The following is a 20,936-nucleotide window of genomic DNA, read 5'->3' as shown; positions in this document are numbered from 1 at the left end:
CCAACTTAGGGAGCACGAAAAGTGTGCAAGAGTAGAACCCAATATTGCATCTATAGTAGTACATACGCTTATGATTATTATTAAAAAGCGTATACACGTAAAAATCTGATCATATTGCGTTAGACTAAGTGATGCTGATTTTCATAATTTAAGAACGAAATCATTTCGTACAAAATTCACTTCTGTTAATTGTTGTTTGACTCAACATGATTGTAGTAATATGTATTTATATTGTTGTTAACTATATTTTTTATAAAAAAACAGTGAAAGAGAGATAGTATGTGAATATAAAAATAAAAATTTAAAGCGGTTGTGGATAGTTTGAGACACTGTATACATTTATTTAAAATAAATAGTATTAGGTCAAGAGAATTATAGAATTCAGGAAAAATTACAAAAAAAATATGGTAGCTGTGATACAATTAATTAGATATTCGTATTATAAATTTTACAAAGAGGTTTAAATATTTCGATACTACAATACATTTAATTTCTCGCGCCATTTTAAGACGTGGCAGAAAGTCTTTTTTCTATGATGCCGGAATTACAAGTCGATGTAAGCGGTGGTAATGGTCTTCCGTCGCGTGATTCGCCATCCTGATTTAACCTGATCGCCGCTTTTAAAAACTTATCGTCCCAATGAGTTGACGAGTTGTCGAAGGCGCGGATTAAAAAAATCACTCGGATTTTCGTGCAAAGCGGTCTGTTCTGTGTGTAAACATGTGTCCCTTCTGTTTCTAATGAATCTGTTTACCGTGTGCGAAAATGGCCCAGGAGACTGACGATATCAACTTGACTCCTCAAGAATTACAGATACTATCTGAATTAGACAGGTAGTCTTGAAGTAAACAAACCTCGTATCGAAAATACACATGCTGCTTGTAGAATATTTCATTTGAACCTCATGTTTTCATCGCGTACTTCACAAAATATAACCTAAAAAGCTATTTGACAGAATAGGCGCGCAATTCGATCGGTTTATTTAGACGTGCGTGCAACCTACTGACATCCTTTCCACGCGTCCGATTGTACTACATTCGGTTGTTTTATAGTCGTGTTTTCATGATTTTAATCATTGAAAACTCGTTCACACTTCAAGAATACAAGTTATCCCCCTAACATTTCCTTTTATCAAATACCAAAATAAAAATATTTACGAGCGTGAAGTGCAGAATGTATTTCGTTGTTTTCTAGTGTGAGCACAGAATGAAAAATGTGTCACTTAAAATGTATATGAATTTTAGCAAATTTAAAGAAAACACTAGTTTCTTTCTATAAGTGATATTTATGTCCACTTGAAAAAATTCATTGACTAATGTGTATGTTTTTTTTTGTTCAATGGGATCGCAGCCGGCAGTTTGGTTTTCTAAAACTGAATTCATCGGAGCAATCAAAGAAAAAAGCTTTAGTTGTTCGTGCAATCAAATATCTAGAGAGAATGTTAGTTCAAGCGCAAGCTGAGAAGCAACGTAGAAAAGCGGATAGTACTAAAATGAATCCTGATGAGCTAAAAGATGATGAGGAAGATAAAGGGATCAGCATAGATCCTAAAACCTATTGCAAACTAGGACATTTCCATTTACTTTTAGAAGATTATAGTAAAGGTAATTCATAATTTTTATAAAAGATTTAATATTAGTTTTGTTGTAACATTATACATAAATAAAATATATTTATTTTCTGTCTGCTTAGCCATGTCTGCATATCAGAAATTTTATTCTCTCAAAGGAGATTATTGGAAGGATGCCTCATTTTTATATGGACAAGGACTTGTTTATTACCATTTTAATGCTTTTCAATGGTAAGTAATTACAACAATTTATTTCTTACTATAGTAAGTGCATGAACTTTTTCTTTTTCATCTATAATTGTAGTTATAAGTTTCTGGAATTTATTATTATATTTCTGGAAAAGGATAAAAGAAAAGAAACAATATACAAAAATCGTTACAATACTGGATTCATAATTGCATCAAATTATTTCAAATGCGGCTGGTTTAAAGATAGTAATTTTTTCATCAAAAATTTATCTTTCCGCTGTTTAAAAGAAAATTAAAAATCTCATTGAAGTAGACCGAAATTATTATGAATCAGTTTACAAAAATCAAGTTAAAGTTGGTGAGGTAAAGATGTGTCTAAAGAAAAATGTTGTAATCTCTCATGAGAGTTGTTCGCCTTGAAAAGGGGGCGTCGGCTCCTTGGATGGTGTACACACAGGGTTCATCGTTCTGATCCTGTATCCTCTATTTTTTTAATTTCGCGCAAAATTCTGTAGGTAATTTCACCCTTTACTACCGGTAAAGTAGAACACCGGACCTCGATAAAGTAGTGTGCTACTTAAAGTGTTGTTCGACTGTGCCAGCCGTTAGTACCTTAACGCGACCACAGATGGCTTTGATTTTCACATTGAACGACGAAAGGTGCCTACGTGCTGAGCTGCCATGGAGATATGGCGACTAGGAATGGGAGGGGGGGGGGGGGGGGGGGGGTAATAGGCCAAATGCGCATCTGTTTCAACGACCGAAATGGTAATTTAGATTTCCCACAAAAACGTTACAATTACGGTTATCGAATATGACGTGCGTAAGTATTAAGTAAAAAAGTGAGAAATACTATTACTTTTACAGAATTCTTTCTTGTATAAATATTTTTTGTAGATGCTTCAGCATTGAGTCTCGTTTTAGTTGAAAATTATAAATAGAGACCATATAATTGTAAGATTGACGTTATGAGGTACGAGAAGTTATTTCGAGGATATTTTCGCGATTGCACGTCGCTAGAGACATCCGTGTGACGAATATCGATCATAACGCGTCTCAACTGCCTTAATAAAGCTGTTCAGGAAATCTAATTTAACCTTAATCGACGTCAGTGATGTACAGATGTTCTCGAATCCCGTTATGCGTGATTCTATGCGAATAATATGACACTCGGCGATGGTAGAATTTGAAAATCAGACTGGTTTCATTAATTCTTTATTAGCAAGTTTCGAAATAGCTGGGAATATCACATAATGCAGTTACGTTCGTCATTCTGGATTAACGTCGTGTCAGTGACCAGGTCAAATGTTCGGTGCTCATTTTCTAACAATATCTTCATGTCATGCAGACGTGCTTCGCAAAATAGAATAATCAAATTCTGGTCAGAAGCTGATTCGATCTGGAAATGAATTTAATTTCTTCGCTGCATTTCGTTTTTATCCTAGCTCTCACAGAGAAATCTATTTTTGAAATATATTTATAAGAATGATTGACTTTTAGAACGTTTGTTTTAAGAAAATATGCATTGCCTTTATGCTATACATTTCTTGTTGTCTCGTAATAATGATTCAGATTAATCTTATCGAGAAGTTCAGTTTTAGAAAAGAGGTCATTTTTGGTTGCATTATCAGTTACATATATTCCAGTATGCGATTCAGTGCAAGTAAATTACGGACACTGTTACTGTTGACTTGACGTTTCCTGTCAGGCAATCGGCATTGTAGACGGTCAGGAGTGGGAATATCGATTTCCTGTTCAACCCTCCTTAACTTGGATGAAGCAAGATTCCCATGGAACGAATCTCGCAGGAAATCCTCCCTTTCGGACTTTCGGCATTCCACTCGACCACGATGCCGAATAAACGTTATCAATTTCGTTGATTAATGTCATCTCGCGGTATTTCCACATATAAAATTATTTTAAAGTATATTATCTTTCCTATTATGAGATAGAGGACGCTTTACGACTAAACTAGTTTGATTATGTATATACATTATTGGAAATTCTAGGTTAAGTTCTATACATTCTGGAGTACTTCATTGAATGATTAATTTCAAAGTTCGCAAAAGATTCGAATACTATAACCGACTTACCGTTTCACGGTCAAACAATTTTATCGAAAGTTTTGGAGTCACGCAATAGTCTCTAGTCACGTACATCCAAGGCTACTCTAAGTGTTTCACGTTTCATACGTGTGGGTAATGTTGGTAACAAGTGGAACGCCGTATTAACAACGGCGAACAAAGGTTGCAAAAAATGCGGGAATTATTGCGTTGGATGAACGTTATTATCTATTGAATAAAAGTTAGACAGTACGCTTTCATTAGCATAACTGTTTTGTTATTTTTACAAATGACGATTAGATTGTTACTTAAAGTTTAGTGTTGCTAGTCTTTATTTTGGCCGACAAACCGCAGATTTATTGAGTGAATGAAATTGAATGGAAGATCCTCCCGTTGCGGATGCGAGAAGCGGTTTCCTTCGCATATTAGGTTTCAAAGCGTCCGTTCAGGTGTGCTTACTAGAATGTACATAACAGCAATTATTCGATATGGGCTACTTGAGAGAAAAGGCAGGATTACGCACACCGGCTTGCTACCTCTCATCGTTGACCAACTTCTTACGTTGCTGTCCGTAAAAAGTAGCTTACATACAGTGAATTTATACAACGATTTCTTTTCATTCTTTCCGGGGTTTCCAATTTGGTCATAAATTGTCGCAAAATATTTAATTCACAAATCTGTCAACAATTATTCCTACTTAAATCGAGCCTTCGGGGAATCATCGCTACTTTCTGAGACTACTTGGTCGAAAGCCTGATTGGAATTAGACATATTAATTGCACTGGAATGATAGATTATTTTCTTGACGCGTATGGCAATGCTCCGCGAATGCGATAATTAGAAACATGCCGCTACGGTTCGTTGATAGTGTTAACTTGAAAGAGAAAATGGATCAACTCATTCCACACAGTAACGTATCGACAATAGAACGAACGTTGTGTATTAGTATTCGTTAATTTGTTGGATGCGGTGATTAAATCAATTCCAGAAAATTGAAGTTCTAGTTACAGCTGAAATAAATAACTACACTGTGGGGAACGTAATATCATGATTTATTATGTATAACTTAGAGCAACTAATCACGGAGGAAGCGAAGAAACAGATACAAAAATGAGATTGAGATTACATATACAAAATAACCGATTTTACAATTCCACAAATTTTATAGACTCACTGAAAATGTTTGAATAAACTACAATTGAAGCAAGTTTTGTAATAGAAACTTTATAAAAAGATGAGTTCGATCTTCTCGCTTTTACGAGGCAATGCACATAAACCACTATTATTGCTCGATTGGTTTAGTGTTAAATGGCCCTTTGGGGCGTTGAGAGCCACTGTGTCCGTCCAACAACGAGGGCGAGCTCTCGAAGCGCAGAGGATTAAGTTTCAATTCGCGGAACTGTTAACGCGAAAATGAGTTTCGCATCGTAGAACAGCAAAGCTGTTGGAAGAGGTGGCTGATTGATATTGTGTTTTTCGAGTCCCTTGTCAGGCGCGGCCCTTCGTCGACGGAACCTGCAGCCAACCCCTTCCTTCGGTCAGCGAACCTTTTTTTCGCCAACTTTTCACTCCCTCGCACCCTGCTCACCCCCGTAAGCCACGGTCTCGTTCAATGGAGACGAAATCTCCCCAAGGGTGATTCACGTGACGCGCGTGACTCGTCAGTTTGTAATCTCTCGAACGTGCGCGCGGCCCGCGGTGTTGTCTATTGTATCGGTGCCTGCAATATTTATAGCGGCCGCGGCATTATGCAGTCGCCGCCCGGCACTGTTGTACGCGCCGCTGTTTTGCGATATTGATCCTCTTATTTTGATAGGTACCGGCTACTTAAGCAACTGATATACTAGCTTGCCGGCAAACAAATGACCGATCAACGCTCTTGTCCGTTGACGAGCTGCAATTTAGATGCAGCTCGCATACACTGACTAAAGTAACGTTCCTTGAAATTCACGGGTTCGTCGCGGCAAAGTTCTCTTTGGGAAGAGTGAAAACATTCTTCGTAGTGCCATGAGTTAGAAATTTTAAAAGAGTCATTTTTATATGGTCAGATTCTTTTATTTGAAGCTCCAAGATATAGACAGAGAATAACGTGTAGCTTTTGCTGCGAGACTATAAATGATTCATTAACGATCAATATTAATACCGCGGTTTGGAAGCAGCGTTTTCGTTTCCCACGTGGCTATGAACAACGTGAACGATAATAGTTTGTCGGATTTTTGTGCGACGTGTCTACGAGGGAAGAATTGTTACGATTCCCGCTTCGATGCGTGACTATACGTGGCCGAACACGTGCGTAGAAGGAGAAGCAGTAAAATCGATCGTCTGCAACGCATCTCTATGCGTTGCACGTGACTCAACGGCACTCTTCCATGGCGGACAAATGTCCCGGCTGCTGCTTCGACGAGCGTCCGCTCGGCGCGGCAGCCCAAACGCGGCTCCGGAAAGCATTCTTTTTGTGGGTTCTCTCGACAGTATTAAAATTCCCTGCTTCAAAGTATTAGATTATTAGATTATTAGCGAATATCTTTTTTTTTTTATCGTTAATTCGTTAATATTATCAGCGATTTTCTCTAATATTTATTTATTTATTTTCACATTGCTTTTTAATTTTCTTTATCACATTTAAGTGAAACAAGATTTATTACAGAATAATAGCAACCTTAAAAATTATTTATTCATTAATACAGATTTTATGGAGGTCATGAGGGACTCCAATTGTTGAGGGATTGCAATGTGGCAATACAAGATTAATTTTTACTTGATTAAATAACTTAAAAAATCTGTAGATTTAATTATAATGTTTGTAGTACAAAGTATTTATCGGATTTCCGATGATGATTTTAATTTTCAAGTCTATAATTTATAGCCAACAACTTTTTAACCACTTGTTTAATGGTAACAACAATTGCAGTGGCGTGCCACAAGTTTAATCATTTTATTTGAAATTGTAATATGGAAAAATATTTTAAAAATTCTACCTTTAGTACAGTACAATAATTGAAAATTCTATTAATACAGAATAATAACTGGCACAGTAAGCTTTAGTATAATGCCAAAATTATGGACGAGTTTGCTCGGCTCTTAAACTCGGGACCACCGAGTCAAACCACCCTGTAGAACGGCACCGTGGCTTTCGCCGCCTCAGCTTGGTCAGTTTAAAAAATGACGGGGGAGGGTATGCACGCGCGTAAAATTCAGAGACGACACGGGCCAATTAATTAGAATACTTATCTCCCTGCTGGAAGCCGTGTATTCGAAGGCCGGGGAATTAAACCAAGGAAGTGGTCCCTTAGTGGTTGGCGGTTCGCATTTATTCGCCCTTATCGGGAGGGGAGGGGGTCTGTAACGCTTCTCAGGTAAGCACCTTTCACGCCAGTATTTTCTTGAGCCCGCGCACGTGCAGGTTGTCGTTCGAAACGATAGGACTTGCACTCGCGGCGCGGGTCTGCACCCTGCCGCGCCGATTCGCGCGTACGTGCGAGCAAGGAGCATGCAAGCTTTGACCCAGATCGCACGATCGATATTCCCTGGCCCACATACGCTTCCTGAGATTAATATTTTTTCCACGCAAGCCCGACGACGATGATTGATCCTTCGCTCCCTTTCCGCGAAGTCCGCACGCAGCAGCGTCGGGACCCCTTTTACCCGCTCGGAACCTCTTCAGGCTCCAATCGGGGGATACAAGGAAGGGGGTCAAAAATGCCCTTGAACCGAATTAAACCGACGATGGACCGCTCGATACTTCTCAAGAAACAAACATGCCTTCAGACTACGTTCCTACTGCGAGTGGTGGTTGCTGGGAACGAGTCGAAGAGGTCTTACTACTACCCCCGGCAAGAAGCGCTCCGAACACCTTTTAGCACGCAATAACTTTTTTAAAACTTGACTAAACGACTTGACTTTTTTAGTTCGAAAAAGTTATCGCGTTCTAAAAGGTATCCGATTCATTTTTGCCATGGTTTATACGTGTACAATAGACTGTCTTCAAGTTGGTATCTAAATCTGACTGTACCTGGTTCGAATGATTTTTTCAAAAATATCACGAACAACGTCAACTTAAGCTTCTATTTAACTAGCTGAAAATTAATCTTTTTATTGCACATAAAGTTTCTCTAAAATGAGAAGATACCTATGATAAAAGAGATATCTACCTTTTATATTATTTTCATAGCTTCATATCCATGTTATAAAACAGCATTGGTATATCAACGTCATATAACGACCAAATTCGTTATAAGTATCACAAATTGAACCATACGGCTCTCTCGCTTATCAAGCGTAACCGCTTGAAGGTTTAAAGAAAGGAAAACAAATTTTGCAAATTAGCATCAAGTTTGCAAAATTTCAGACAATCAGTATTTCGCATGGAGATCTAATCCCTTGCAACGGGAACAAAAAGAGCCCAAGCTATACTACCTAAACGAAGAAAATGACAATTTCTGTTCCGAGTACCGCATGTACCCTAGTTGCACCGTGCAAAGGATGAAGAGGGTTCAACATCGAACACTCGTACCAGCAGAACGCCCTAGCAGACTGCTGTTAAAGCCGTGAAACGGTTCAGCTAGGCACCGGATGTCGGTAAGCCCGCGTTCTCAGGCGTTCCTCTCGAGATTCCGAGCCCGGAGCGGCTCGTGTCGCTGCACCCGGCAAGAGGGCCGGCCCTGTGAAAGCGTCAGGTGGATTGTGCAACGATCGGGGCCGCACTTGCGGCGCAGTGCGCGCTACTCCGGCGGCACTGGTGTATGCTGGCGAGAGAGACCGTGCGCCGTGTTACCGTAGAAGCCGCGGCGGGACAACGGGGACAACAACGTCGACAGAGCGACCGGCAGGGAGTCGTCTCGGTATTACTTCGCGGATCGTTCGGCGAGGTCATGGTCAGCCGGCGTGCTGAAACCGAGAGTCAACAAACTCTGGCAGCGAACAAGCGCGAGCGGAGCCAGAGCCAGCTAACCAAGAGAGCACCGCGCTGTTATCCGAGCGGACAGTTAACCAGCCCGCCAAACGTTATCCTCCTTGTCCGAGACTCTGTTCCTCGAGGAAACCGCCCACTGCTAGCGGAACCCTTCCTCACCCTTTCTCTTTCACCCTGGTCTGCTCTCTTTCCATCGTTCCAAAAGTCTTTCTCGGGTTTCTTGAACTGGGCTTTATTGTGCTTTTTTTCCAGCCCGTTTGGATTTTTACGCGATTGCGTTATTTAAGTTCAGTATTGTCTACTATACATTGCAATAATACGATATTAGATTTGTTGATACAGGAAGTACAGTTAGAGCTTCCTCTAGGACACTTTACTCTGCATGGTTGGTTATTGGGTGAGCATTGGTTGAATTGATTAATTAAATTTAATATTACATAATTTATAATGACACAGTATTAAATTCATTCATACAGAAAGTACATTTAGAGACGTGTCTAGGATATTTTCTTTCGTACTAGGTTTAGGGCACTTTATTTTTCGTGAAGACCTATTGTTTAGACACTGGACTGTTTAATTAAAGATACTGTTTGCTGTTCAATGATACAGTGTATAGGAATCATTGACACAGTAAATATATCTATAGGAAAGCAGGCTCGATAAAGATCCCTTCATTGTCCACGTTTTTATTATTTCACTCTGTAGTTAAGAATAAAATACAATGGATGATTTATCTAAGATTATGGAGGACAATCTACGCGTTACTGTTAAAAATTTCTTAATAAGTTATAATTAATTTAGCACTGCTCTTGCACTAGACTTCTAGCACGATAATTGAAGATCTTATTAACAGTCTTTCGGTAATTAAAATGTTAATTGTAGAGCAAAAAATCATGTAGGCGATACTATTATTTGCGAAGCAAATTGATGGGTTGTCGACGTTGCAGAGAATTTAGAGAACGCCGCCTGTTTGATTGAGTTTCTGAAAATCCAAATACGTGTTGGTTATTTATAGTCGGCTCAAAAGGCAGCCCGCCCCTATTCACCGGTTACAGTGAAATCATCGACACGAGTTACACAGCCGCTATTCTTACCGATAATATTGATCCATGCTGGTTTTGAGTAGCGTACACGTCGGCTGATTCGCTTGCATCAGCGAGAATTGTGTAACGATAACGAACGAATGCATATTTCGCCGACTTGATGACGGAAGTGTGTTACATGTACATATTGGAGCAACGGTTGTTATTCGCCGACACGTTTGGCTACCAACATCACGTATTTCCGGTAACCATGATCTCTCGTGTTTTGCATAAATAAAGCCAAATGATTAATGCAATTGTGTGGATTGGGGCTGACAGTTGCAATATGTTACAGGGTGATACATAAATTATTCAAAGTATCTGATAGTACTACGAAGTTAAACTATTGCATTCGAGGGGTTTTCTTGGATCGTCTTTCTAGCGAAGCAGGAAGTAACAATTCAAGGAGAACATTTATTTTATCTAGTCTCGTGGCTAAAAGTTCCGCTAGCTTTGTAAATTACTAATTCATTTTGTTTAGCCGCCGATTAAAAAGTATCAAATCACAAAATTCCCTCGACTTTGAAGATCAATCGCAATAATAAACGGGCTTTCCATTTCCTGCACAACCTAGACGAACACCGAACGACCTTTCGATGCTACTACATATGAAAATTTAATTAATTTCAATGGACATGATTCACGCATTGTACGTTTCTCGTCGATAGCCCACTTCTACTCTGTACAAGTTTTGTGCGGTAGCTTTCCAACGGCCGGCGGTGAATCCCGGTGTTCGCGCAGCCGTTTATCATTCCTCGCTTTGCTATTCACCGAGGCATAATAAAGTCAATAGCAATAATACCGCGGATTTTATGCTCGGCACCCTGTGCAGACCTACGGTATCCTGGTTGCCGTTCAACGCCTCGAGTTTCATCGTAAGTTGCTCGAGTGATTTTCTCACGACGGGATGGAGAACAACGGAGAAAACAAGAAAGAGGAAGAGGGAGAGAGAGGGGGGGGGAATACATACATAACTGTATTTCAGTTATATGGTCTCGGGTGAATACCTTTTTTTCTACCAGGATATCGAAGTGCAAAATGAGTTCTCGATTGTGCGAAATCGTCAAGGTCATCGCGTAGCTCGCCGGTGTTCCTCGCGGAATAATTCCTTGTATCTGGTGACGTTGCGTTTGCAATTAATAAGCGTTTCTAGTTCGAAAGTGCACGACGTGGGTTGCGTAACCCCGAACGAGAGCGTTCCCCGGTGTGTCGTCCCTCTGTTTACAAGCGCGTATCGACGACGCACACGTGCGCCTATTTTCACGCGCGCGTGAGCCCCGTTTCATGAACCAATTTCCACCCCTACCAGGAGGTAGGCTGCAGCGTGCATCGTCTCAGAAACGCACGCGGAAGTCATAAAGAGTGCAGGCGACTCCGCCGTGGCCTGTAACCGGCTGAGAGGCGACGCGCGGCGATCCATCGATCGCCACGCGTCCCCTTGCCGCGCCGGATCGATAGCCTCGATGAGGAGATCAATGGACTGGCGAGAAAGATCGCATTCTGTCGGATCGAGCATCTCGTTTCCGCTGCTGAATGCAAATTCCAACGACTAGACTCGCGCTATTAACATAAGAAATGAGTATCTGTAATTCCAAATAGTAAAAGAATGTAGCAAGGTGTCAGAGATGCGTTACGAGGATTTCGAACGCAATCTATCATATATTTCAGGATGTTACGCGCATCCTTCACTCTTCTTCAAATTCTACTCTCCCATGATCAATATTTAACACGTTCACGCCGGCTTGATCCACCGGTGGGTCACACGTGTCAGACCCGTGGGCGGTGTACATTTGCTTATTTTACTTGCATTTCACAAAATAGATACTACAAAATAGTTTTATGTTATTTCATCTGAACATTATAAACAGATATTCAATAGTAAAAACATAGAAATTCAATATTGCAAGCTTAACATAATTATTTAATTTTTGTAAATCTCGGGCACCGACTCACAGAGGAAATCGTGAATATCGACGTCGGCGTCAACGTGTTAAACATTAAACCAATATAAATTTTCTTTTGCGTTTAGAAATTTATTAGTGATAAGGATTTACATAATACAATAATTAATCATAAAGGAAACTAAAAGTATATTTCCGGAATTCGATTTATCTGACCGTATAAGGTGATAAATAAAAAAGTTGCGTGGCAGTTTGAAAAAAGAATGAAACTTCCAAGCTACTCCTGTTTCCTCCAACGGATGTAGCTAATTTTTATTGTGCAAAAAGATTCGTAGTGTAGCAATGGCTTCGGAGAGAAATGAATTGGAGGTGGAAACTTCATTATCAAGTAACTACGAACGAAACGGACAGACTTGTGTGAAACGCTCATAATTCACACGGCAGTTAAGGTGTTAATTCGAGGACAGAATGTTTACAGTAACAGCAACATGCGGCAGACTCCGTTACTAAATGTAGGATCGTGTTTGGTCTGCAAAGATCTATGAGAGCTGCTTGATAAAATTTATGATGAAAAACTGCTGATCGACGGAAACATGAAAATAACTTGTGCAGGAGATTATGAAAGAGCTCTACAAGCTGTGACAAGTAGACAAGTTGTAATAAAATATGATACAAAAGGAACAAAAGCGATCTCGTTCTATCAGAAAAGTGACAAAACGAACGAGGAAGCGCAAATTAACATAACCGTAGAAAAAATTGTAGTGCAGGGGGTTAAACGATTTGGGACGTATCAGAATGGCGCGTTTCGTAAATTTATTTGTCAAATTACTATTATAGAAAACTTGCCAATAGATAAACCGTTAAGTATAGAATAATCACGATAATACATTTGGAAAAGCGTTATCAGAGAGCCCCGAAGAACGCTACCGAAGGAATCTTCGTATCTAGATCAGTCCGGTAGATCCGCGGCGGCAGTGTTTATGTTCGCCGCGTGGATCACGTCGGGTTTATCGGCATTGGTACTCGTGACGTCGCGGCTCGCGGTGGCAGTGCCTTGGACAGGTCCGAGCCTCATCTCCGGCGTGACGTCATTGGGTAGCGGGGCGGGTCGCCGGCGAATCGCGTACCGCCACGTCATCGCCTGCCTCCGCTCTTCAGCAACGGCGGAGACTGCGAGTCACGTGACGTCACCGGTAGAGCAGAGGAGACCAGAGTAGAGTAGAAGAGAGCAAAGCAGAGCAGAGGAGAACAGAGCAAAGCAGACAACATAGCAGAACAGAGCAGAGCAGAGCAGAGCACAGCACACACGGGGCAGAGCGCAGCACGCCACACCGCGGCGCGCGCGAGTTCAACGACCCCGCGGGCCAAGTTCAATACACCGACGTGGAAAGACACGACCCGAGGACCCGCACGAGCCCGCGACCATAGTTCCTCCTCCGTTCGCTGTCGTTCCGATCGTGTTCTGCCCGAAGCGAGCCATTCTTCCTTCTCCCGCGTTCGGAACTCGCTCGGGCTCGGCTCTATTCGGTGGAAGTCGGGTCCCTCGAATTGCTGTGCTCTGCCGTTTCGCACGTCGAATCCCGAATCAACCCGGGGTTCGATCGTACGAACCGCGGTTCTGTAATCTGGAGCTGATAGGGCAACCACCCTCGCGAAAAATTGAACTTCTTCTCGGTCGGTTCTCTTCAAGGTATACGAAGCAAGGCTCGCTTAACACACTAAACCTGCCGCGCAGGTCGACGCGAACGGTTTCACATTTTATGTTTCACCGTTTTGGAAATTTTTAAGATTTTGTAGAAAATAATTGGAACGTTTTGTAAATAGACTGCGGATTTCAGCATCTATAGCGAGCATGGATGAATGGTATTACGCAATTGTGACAATACCAGGAAAATGGTATAATACTGTTACGTTATCGACAATTTTTTGAAGCTGCTAGAAGAAGAAATACAATTTCATTTAACTTTTATTTCATTATTTTCGAGTCGAAATTAAAGACTTTATTCGTGAATTTTATGTTAATACGGAGAATGAAGACTATGTATCTTTACCCAAATTATCATTTTCATTTTACGAAAGTAGAGTTAAAGGAAAGTTTTTTTTCGTTAAATAAAAAATTAGTCATTGTAAAAATAAAATAGAAATGCTGTTATATCTTGTGAATTGATATTCCATATTAATTCATTTATATCTTTTAGTATAAATATTATAAAATATCATATTTATATATATTTAATTTTTATACAATAAATACATAGAGATCCGTGGTCGAGAAATAACAAAGCGTTAGAATTGAATCTACAATTTCATTTTATGTCGTCATTGTGTATGAGTCACATTTCGAATAATGTTGTAGTACGCGAGTATGTAATATAACAAAAAATCATTTGTCTAACTTATTATGCAAGCCTTTGATGCATGGTCTCAGTCGACCGAGGAAAATATTTTTTTAGGACCTCCAAGAATTCTCTTCCATAAAGAATCAAAGTTGACCGCTTCTGGTGAAACTAGGATTGTCTCCTTGGAACTGTCGTAAAACTCTGAACTGTCCACGAAGAACGGACCCTGAAGTGTCTTCGACAAAATGTTCGAGATCCTCGAGAACGCCATATCTACAGTCCCTCGAAGTTTGAGGTCTCAAGAACACGAAACTAGCGAGCCACGCGAGAATGGTCAAAGCCGTCGAAGACAATGTTAATTCGCGGGGCTGATAGAAAGGGATCTGATTGAATGGTAGCATTCGTGACAGCGCCTTTCTCACAGATTACCCTAACGTAACACTCGAACCCTAGGATCGCATGGTGGGCTTACCAACGTCGCTCTTGACGCTCTGTCGGCGGGGAACTAACTTGTACCGACTCGGACATGCCTGGCTCTATCAGCAGACAAGGTAGCCAAACAAGATAGCAAGACAATATGGCTACATAGGGTATACGATACTACGGTAACGTATACGGGTAGCAGACCAGGTTATCCAAATCCCACATTCGCATAAGGCAACAGCTGTTTGCTCATGCCTCGGTGAAATTCTGTTTGCACATTTCTTCTTTCCTTGTTATTGTTCTGAAGATCTGGCTACTTTTTCTTTGAGCCTCGTGGGAACGAACCTTATTGGGAGGGTGTACTGCACTTAACTGTAGATTCTAACGCTGGAAATACCAGCCGCTGAAAGATCATTGGCATTTTTAACGTTTCTCATTGCGAAATTGCGTTGTTTAGTCATTCTTGACACGTGCACTTTTATGGTTTGAGAATTTGGTAAGGAAACTGTGGAAACACCATTTCATCCAGCACTCCAAATTGTAAGCTAAATTTCTATTTATTACACATGGTACGTTTTAAATAAAGTTTTCATATTATAAATTGCAATAAGAACAGGTATAAAAGAATTTGAGATTAAAACTTCTGGTTTAAACAGACTGACTAAATATCAAAACTAAAAATTTTCTCCAACATGAACATTCTGTTAATATAGAAAGAAGTTTTCAAACGAGCGCAAAGTATTATTTTATGTACCATTGCGCAGAACCAGATGTTTCATTTATTTTAAATAAACATCGATTTTATTTAAGGCTCTAAAGAAAGTTGTTTCACAACAGAAGACAACTGTAAATTCGAACTTTGTCTCAGATATCACACAAGCACCTTGCAGAGATACAAATGTAATATAATTGAGCAAGCATTTATCAGATGCTGATAAAAGGTGACCTTTCTAACAGAGACGCCGTAAGAATTTGAAAACGGAAGTTTCAACCTGCAAAAGTGCAAGCCAATATTAGCAGACATCAACGGGACATCCCCACTTTATTTTCACCGTCGACGATATTTCAGCCTGCCCAAGAAATTTCTCTTTTGCTGGAACAGGAAACGCGATGAAAGAGTCCACAATCTGCGTACATTTTGCAATCAAGATAAGATTAATTTACCGAGCGGTTTCCGCAGTGGAATCCGACGCATTCGGCAGCCAGCGAGGCGCGCGTGCGAGCCGCTGGAAATCTTTGTCCTCCATTTGGGACGGCCGCATAAATGATTTCTTCGGGGCAGGCAAACAACATTCGTACAGGAGTCACTGACTCCCAGATGTAACGTCGCGACGACTAATTTTAACCTTCTGGGTTGCTAAATGAATAAAAACACGGCGATCGCGATGCGATGCGTTTCGCTCGAAATAAAAGCGATTTTTTCGCGGCGGCCGGATCGGCCCGAACACGTTTCCAGCGGCTTTCGATCGACCGAATGTGCCAAAAAATCTGCTGCAACGGACATGGCACGATTAACGAGTACTTTTTCGTGAATTAAATTCATTCGGTCGATGAGTAACGAACAGGACGGCACAGATGCGATTGCAGTTTCTCTCGCGCGCTGACGTGCAATAGAAAGCGCTAGATTTTTGAACGCGTTGCATTATTAGAATCGGAGATAAAAGATGGGCCAAGTGCGTTTTATTTCACACTTCTGATAAGGTTTAATTAGTGCACATGTTTAATAGTAGTGGTGCATACTTATCCTAACCTTTATAAATTCGACTTTGATTTTTACAATTTGGTTTTATTATATGCATTGAACTTATTTTCTATGCCTTAAACAAACTTGTACATATAGTACACTTTTTAACAAACTTGATTTTATCTTATATTTACCATCGATTATGCTGTATTTCGCCTTAAATTAACATTCGAGTAACAGAGTTTTATAAATAATTTTCAATGTGATATGTTTAATAATATAGAAACGTGTCCCCCACTGTTTCGATTCATTGTCTTTCGCAAGACAAGTTGCGTTCAGTTTAAAAGCTGTTCAAGTGTAAAATTCACGACGAAGCAACTCTAGATCGTAATTAAACATTTCAAGCCGAACACATTCGTAGGAACCGCCAGCATTTAACGCGAGACAGCAACTGATAAACAGGGCATTACGGAATTCTGAATCGCGATTATTTAACTACGAGCACGAGCTGCAACGAAGGCGCCGTTTCTTAATTTCTACTTGAAGAATACTTAGCAGCTCGAGGGTATGCGCCGTTGGTAAACGCCGGCATTAAAATGACTCTTGATGGACCGGCGAGCAGAAAACTGTGAAATTGCGAATAGGAAATGCCGATGCACTCGGCCGCGTCGTTTCTGCGTGAACAGCAGTCCGTAAGACGAGTTAAGTAAGCCCCGGTAAACACCTCTCGGCGAGCACGCGTTTCCCAATTGAAGTACGAAAGACACCGTGAAAGTGAGTTTGCATCGGCGCTGTTACGAAGGAAATGCAGCCGTCTCGCAAACACGTGGTGAAACGAGTTGCGTGCAGGAGACACGTGGCTGGGCGTCTGATAAGACCGGCCTAACGCGATCGTGCTCGCCACTTAGGCTAAGTAACTGGCCATTTTCTTCTGGGGCCATCCGTAAAAACTGGCTGCCAGAGAAACTGCAAAAAGACGCGACCGAAGGAATGTTCAACACGCGAGCACGAATCAACCGTGTTCGACGAGTACTTTGTTCAAACAGTTCGGACATTATGTAGAAGAATTATCCGGAATTGATAAATGAAATCGAAATTATTTGTCCATCGAATATTTGTTTCTGTCACCTTCGAAATAGGTTTGCAATTGCTGTGTAGTTTTCTTGAAATTATTTGCGCAAGATTTATTTAATTGCGTTCAAATTTGTCGGAGAAGATGGCCATGTCAAAACTCTGGTAACTTTGTTAACCATTGATATGTTTGGTGTATAAACTGCGACGTTATCATGCTGAAAATGGAGTTGTCACTCTCAACTTCTTCGCAAAATGGTACCAAAATCATCATCAGCGGTTCCGTATATTGTGTTGAATTCATTTTTTGATTAATTCAACAGATCGGTGGGCTTTTATTGGCTCTGAATGCAACCCAAGTCATCAACGATCCAGCACCGAGGTTACTCATCGTAACATTGGTTTCCTTTCTTAAATCTGTATCTACCGACACGACATATGTAAGTAACTATTTATAAATAACGATTTGTAAATTACGATTTATAAATAGCAATTTATAAATGACGATTTATAAATAACAATTTATAAATAACGATTTATAAATGACGATTTATAAATAATGATATTTAGTTAAGGTAGTTTAGGACCATTCTAGTCCGCACGGTTCTCGCAAGTTTCAGTGCAGCGGTCTTACGATAGCTCGAAGTCCTTGTAACTGTCGCTGTAACAATTGCGAGCGCAAGACAATTGTTCGAGAAGAAATTTACCGGGTCGTTAGCGAGTCGAGCGAAAACCGATTCGTTCCAGTCGACTTATCGATTCCGCTGAAAGTAACAGTGTTCTCGCGGATGGGGGAATTAGGGCAGATTAGGGGGTTATTCGGCCGAGTCTAAGCGCGACGCTCTTTCACTATCTACCCGGCAGCTCGACAAGATATGTGCCGATTTTTCCTTTGGTGTAAACGACAACCGTCAGATAAACGCGCGATTCAAGCCGGGAATCGCGATCCGCGGCTTGTGCCGCCACGCCTATTCCCGTCACGGCGGCGTTTGTCTTCGTTGGAAATAATTAAATCGGGGTTTGAAGTCGCGCTCCCCTCGAAAGAAAGAACCGGGAGAACGGGATCGCCCTGGCGCCCCTGTGTGTATTTTGGTAACGAACCTCTCCGCTGGAATTTCCTTCTTTTTTTCCTGTTCTACGCCTGGGCCGGCTCCGCGATGAAAATGTGAAACTCCCTGGAAAATTGCCTGTTTCGCGGCTCCTGGCGACCGGATGTTCAAACTGCCGAGACGCTCGCAAATTTTTATTCAAACACCTTCTTAGAAATTCTCGCGGACTTGCCTCTCTTATTTAACTTTATTCCTAGATTCTCGTAACGGAAGGATCAATTTTTCTTTATATTAAATTTTTTAATTTCTATACATTTTGTTGTACAAATTACGACAAGAAAGACCCTATTAACAATGCATTTATCACCTCGATGTCGATGCGATATTAACCCCTTGCTATATCATTTTCTTTGCAATTGCTATGATCAGAATTTTTTTAATCGCACTAATATCTTAGAAGAAAAAGGAATTTGATATTTATTGTGTGCTTACATCTACATAAATCTTGAAATACTAGAGATAATACTAAGAGAATAAAATTTGATTCTACTGAACAAAATATACTAAACAGTCAACACATTAGAAAAGTTTAACACTCTAACCATGGGCGAGTTCATAATTTCTCGAAATTAAATCATCGGCTAGATTTATTTGTTACGCAGACTCTTCCTACAAATGATTATATAAAAAGGAAAACAAGAAACAAATTATTTAAACATAAAATTTCTAAATTTTAGTTGCATTTTGTTAAACTTTCAATCTATTTGGAATTCAACCTTACTCGCAGTTGGGCATTTAAGAATGTTCTTACAGTCTTTTTATTTCGTTCATTTTAATTCAATAATCTGTAGCGAGGAAATGAAAAAAACAATGACTGAAAGTAGAAGCGTTGCAAAAAGAAGAGAATCGATTCGCCGGGATCGGTTAATTAATAAATTCGAAAGTGGCCGGTTTTCCATTCCAACCGGACACGGAATATTCCGAAACGCCGGAAGTCGCCGCTACCATAATCTTCGAGAATAGAGAGAGAGACAGTATCGCGGGATACAACGAACCCGTCCGATTACTTAAGGGTTACGTATCGCGTGCGAGGTTTCGCGCGCACGTTCTTTTTCCCCGATTAATTAGCCGGCCGTATAAAGCTGATATTTATGGAACCGCGTCATGGCCGCGGCGTTACTACATAGTGAAGTAACCAACGGGTGCCTGGCTTTTATGCAACTAACCTTCGCCGTGTTATCTGTTTCCATTGGTCGCGGAGGTAGCGGCTCGTTACACGCGTTCGACCACTCTTAGATAGCGGATTATCGCGTCCCTGCTATTTTTATAGCAGCGCCGGTCGCTTAGCTGCCAAAGAATCGCGAAAACTGCATTAGCAGACTAAAAATAAGCTGTCGGAGGTTCGTACCTCGACGCGGTTTCGCATTAATGACATTTTTCTCTCTCGGTTTTCCAATTTTGTCGACGGCTTTCGATTTAGGGAATTTCTTAGACAATCTTGGCCCTGGAGAACATCTTTTTTTTGGAATCTCTGGATTCTTGAACGGCCAATTATATCGAAATCAATGTCGTTATCATTACTGCCGTAAACTTTGTTGTCAAGATCGATTTCATAAGTCATGTTTCTGGATATATTGATTTCAATGCTGAAATGTGAACTACTCATCCCAAAATGCTAATAAAAACAGGCGAAAGAAGTTACACCTTAAGTATATATTAACATAATTATACGTGCATTCATTTAGTCATAAATTCACTTAGCTATAAATTAACCCAACTAGAAGAAATTCTAATAATAAGTTAACTTGAATATGTATGGACTAGCATAACTATATAAATTATCCTATCTATAAATCAACTTAAACATAAATTATTTTAATGTAATTATTACATTAGATTAATAGACAATATACTGCTTACTAAACAATAACATTCCTTGTCTCTCACTAAGATTAAAATGTGACTTATAATTTTGTTAACACTCTCATATAATTTAAACAAGAAATTTCTAATAAGAGAAACGATTGAGTTTTCGTATAAAGCATTTAATTCCAACAAACCTATAAAATAATTGAAAAGGGAACCGTATGTACGGTTCGACTGTAATTAAACGGGATGGAAGGTTTAACTATTCCGGCGGTTGAGCGAGAACCACACCGAGGAAAAAAGTTTTGAGAATCACTGGGCAAGTTTCTTTGTCCAGGATGAGTGTACGTGAAACGAGAAAAAGGAGAGAGGAAAGTGGCGTCGTCGTGTGTATTTTAGTAACGAATGCTGAGGGAAAATGTGAGCTTCGAGGCGTGTTTGCACAGAGACACGATTTTTGGTGGTTCGGAAGAGTTTTCGCCGGCCTGTCCTGCGCAACGTACCTGAAAACACGCGAGAAACAATCCACCCTTTTATCTTAGCGTACAGTTTTCAGTTCGTGTTAAAATATTTCAGAAATCTTTATTTTTACGTATTTAAAAAATGCATTGACGAGCCGCAGGGTCATATGTTTCAGAAACACATTGTACTGTCTTGGCGAATTTTGTATGCAATCGTTCAGTGGATACCTTTTAACCAATTATGTACATAATTGTTTTCGATGAGCATAGTCATCATAGCATAAAATATTGCTATTTCTCCATCACGATTGCATTTAAGTAAGATT

The 20,936-nt window shown here is 40.3% G+C and overlaps 1 protein-coding gene across 1 annotated transcript in view; it reads left to right on the top strand.

The window, feature by feature from the left end:
• The first annotated feature begins 562 nt into the window (after positions 1-562).
• LOC144471101 (histone demethylase UTY-like) overlaps positions 563-20,936 on the top strand; it is a 56,333-nt gene continuing 35,959 nt past the window's right edge. Inside the window, exons 1-3 of the mRNA XM_078182838.1 lie at positions 563-833; positions 1,351-1,604; positions 1,693-1,801. Coding sequence (XP_078038964.1) covers positions 766-833; positions 1,351-1,604; positions 1,693-1,801 — 431 coding nt within the window. The 5' untranslated portion in view covers positions 563-765. The remainder of the gene's footprint in view (positions 834-1,350; positions 1,605-1,692; positions 1,802-20,936) is intronic.

This window comes from Augochlora pura, chromosome 6 (genome assembly GCF_028453695.1).
Source record: "Augochlora pura isolate Apur16 chromosome 6, APUR_v2.2.1, whole genome shotgun sequence".
In the NCBI taxonomy this organism is placed as follows: domain Eukaryota; kingdom Metazoa; phylum Arthropoda; class Insecta; order Hymenoptera; family Halictidae; genus Augochlora; species Augochlora pura.
The sequence above is the reverse complement of the archived record's forward strand: the minus strand, read 5'-3'. Positions and strand labels throughout refer to the sequence as shown.